Below are 3,026 nucleotides of genomic sequence, written 5' to 3'. Positions count from 1 at the left end.
TGCGCTTAAAGACGCTTCTCAGGTCGGTGGTGGGCGGTGCGAGATGGAAGCGTCGCGTCATGGAAGTGCCCACCCTCGCATCGGGTAAGAGCCGCAAATAGAAGAGAAAGTTCAGTGTTCTCAAACGATGGATGGAGAGCGGTTGTCTGACGTAGAGTGAAATGTATGTACTGCTGCAAACAGCTGCACGGATTTAGCTTTAAACATGTTTTATTCAAAACTAAGAAGTCCAGGATTAACACGTTCTGTAATGAACGTTATTTGAGCTCACCAGCGTTATTTTCTCATTTCATTGCAAACTTAATTTTCTAGATTGAACTCTGCCGTGCTCGAATTGGCTCGGAGTCTTACCTTCTAAGGACATTTAAACATTTAATACCGTGGAAGCTTTTTTAAAAATATAATAGACTAATGTATACCAACTGGAATTCATTTTTTATAAATTTGACCTGCATTTGCGTTGTATAGCAGCAGGAAATGCATTTGTAACAACGGATTTACAACGCTTGTTTTGGGGGCTGTGCTTACAATGGTAAAATAATATGGACATATCCGCATGAATTTACATTTTCGGTCTGAACAAATACAACTTGTTCTTACACTAAACATATGACTGAAAAGAAGCATGGAGGGGTCTCCTTTGAAGATTCTGATTTCTCTCTGGTGTCAGTTGGTGGTTGCTGGCTACAGTGTGGAGCTAGGAACCTACGACCTGGAACGAGGCAGACCAGCCAAATGCGAACCCATAGTAATCCCCATGTGCCAGGGCATTGGCTACAACATGACCAGAATGCCCAATTTTATGGACCATGACAACCAAAAGGAGGCTGCCATCAAGCTGAATGAGTTTGCACCTCTAGTGGAGTATGGCTGTGATGTGCACCTTCGTTTCTTCCTCTGCTCTCTCTACACCCCCATGTGCACTGATAAAGTGTCTACCTCCATCCCAGCCTGCAGGCCCATGTGTGAGCAGGCCAGGCAGAAGTGCTCACCCATTATGGAGAAGTTCCACTATGCATGGCCTGACTCGCTGGATTGCTCCAAGCTCCCGACCAGGAATGACCCCAACGCGCTGTGCATGGAGGCTCCAGAGAACGACACCAAGACAGAGATCAAGAAGGGAGAGGGCATGCTTCCTGTTCCCCCTCGGCCAAGGCAACCGGGTAGCGGTAACGGGCGCTCCACTGGCAGTCTGGGGTCCTGCGAGAACCCAGAGAAGTTCCAGTACGTGGAGAAGAGCCAGTCGTGTGCTCCCCGCTGCTCCTCGGCAGTGGACGTGTTCTGGTCCAGAAGGGACAAGGACTTTGCCTTCATCTGGATGACGGTGTGGTCAACGCTCTGTTTCGTCTCCACGTCCTTCACCGTTCTCACCTTCCTCCTGGACCCCCACCGCTTCCAATACCCTGAACGGCCCATCATCTTCCTCTCCATGTGCTACAACATCTACTCTGTGGCCTTCATCATCCGCTCGGTGGCCGGGGCCGAGAACATCGCCTGCGACCGGGAGAATGGCGAGCTCTACATCATCCAGGAGGGGCTAGAGTCCACAGGCTGCACCATCGTCTTCCTCATCCTCTACTACTTCGGTATGGCCTCGTCCATCTGGTGGGTCATACTTACCCTCACCTGGTTCCTGGCCGCTGGTAAGAAGTGGGGCCACGAGGCCATTGAGTCCCACAGCAACTACTTCCACATGGCCGCGTGGGGCATCCCGGCTCTGAAGACCATCATCATCCTCACCATGAGGAAGGTAGCAGGGGATGAGCTGACGGGTCTGTGCTACGTGGGCAGCATGGACTCTGGAGCGCTCACCGGCTTTGTGCTCATCCCTCTGTCCTGCTACCTGGTCATTGGCACGTCCTTCGTCCTCACCGGCTTTGTGGCGCTCTTCCACATCCGCAAGGTGATGAAAACCGAAGGCACCAACACGGAGAAGCTGGAGAAGCTGATGGTGAAGATCGGCATCTACTCCATCCTGTACACGGTGCCCGCCACCTGCGTCATCATCTGCTACTTCTACGAGAGGCTCAACATGGACTACTGGAAGTTCAGGGGGCTAGAGGGCAAGTGCGTGTCGTTCCCCGGGCGCCGGAACGAGGACTGCTCCCTGGATGCGTCGGTGCCCACTGTGGCAGTGTTCATGCTGAAGATCTTCATGTCTTTGGTGGTGGGCATCACCAGTGGTGTGTGGGTGTGGAGCTCCAAGACTCTGCAGACCTGGCAGGGCCTGTGCAGCAGGAAGCTGGCATCAGACAGGACTAGCAGGAAGCACTGTGGCAGCGTGAGCTGCAGCACACACTGTCATTACAAAGCCCCTGCCGTGGTGCTCCACATGGCCAAGACAGACCCTTACTCAGAAAGCCCCACACATGTCTGACACTGATAGACAATATATTACCAGTATGCAGTTCATTCAATGCTCTGTCTAAACGCATGGAGCTACTGGGATGACATTGTAGTATATGGAATAAGACTGAGAGGAATGAGAGAAGTTAAAATTCAACTGTCAATTGCTGCTTTTCTGTGCACAGGGAGAAAGCACAGGCTACAGTATGGAAGTAGACACAGCTTTCCTTATTTCAGTATTGATGCATTTCAGTATTGCTCTCTATAGACACACAAGATGTGTGGACTGTATTACACAGAGATGCTCGACTGCAATGCAGAAAAGGACTTGCATGGACATTTTAAAGGAGAGACATTGTTCTCCCCTGAACTGGGTATAAATAAATATGTTTATGTCATAAATATGTTTAAATGTTAAACAGTCTATTTATTGTATATATATTTAATTGAAGTTTACTTTGGTTTCTCACAAGTTTGATTGGAGTGAACATGCATCTATTAGGCTAAAGATTAAACTCTTGAGAATCAAGGAAAATAAAGTGCCTCTTATCAAGTTCTTACGAATAATAACATGTGGTATACATTTTCAATCGGTCTTTTAATTGTATGTTCTTGGTCATGGTTTATTTACTATTATTAAGTTCAGTGTGAATCCTATATATGTTTCAATATGGCTTCGC

The 3,026-nt window shown here is 48.6% G+C and overlaps 1 protein-coding gene across 1 annotated transcript; it reads left to right on the top strand.

Annotated features, from left to right (window-relative positions):
- Positions 1-437: 437 nt before the first annotated feature.
- LOC139383149 (frizzled-9-like) lies at positions 438-2,492 on the top strand. The gene has a single exon (XM_071127507.1). It carries the CDS (start codon positions 626-628, stop codon positions 2,375-2,377), a length of 1,752 nt encoding a protein of 583 aa, XP_070983608.1. The 5' UTR covers positions 438-625; the 3' UTR covers positions 2,378-2,492.
- Positions 2,493-3,026: the final 534 nt, after the last annotated feature.

The sequence above is a fragment of the Oncorhynchus clarkii genome, chromosome 24 (genome assembly GCF_045791955.1).
Source record: "Oncorhynchus clarkii lewisi isolate Uvic-CL-2024 chromosome 24, UVic_Ocla_1.0, whole genome shotgun sequence".
Taxonomy (NCBI): domain Eukaryota; kingdom Metazoa; phylum Chordata; class Actinopteri; order Salmoniformes; family Salmonidae; genus Oncorhynchus; species Oncorhynchus clarkii.
The sequence above is the reverse complement of the archived record's forward strand: the minus strand, read 5'-3'. Positions and strand labels throughout refer to the sequence as shown.

What these genes read in the sequence shown, in the direction of transcription:
- LOC139383149 (XM_071127507.1), top strand. Translation starts at nt 626, where the DNA reads ATGGAGGGGTCTCCTTTGAAGATTCTGATTTCTCTCTGGTGTCAGTTG.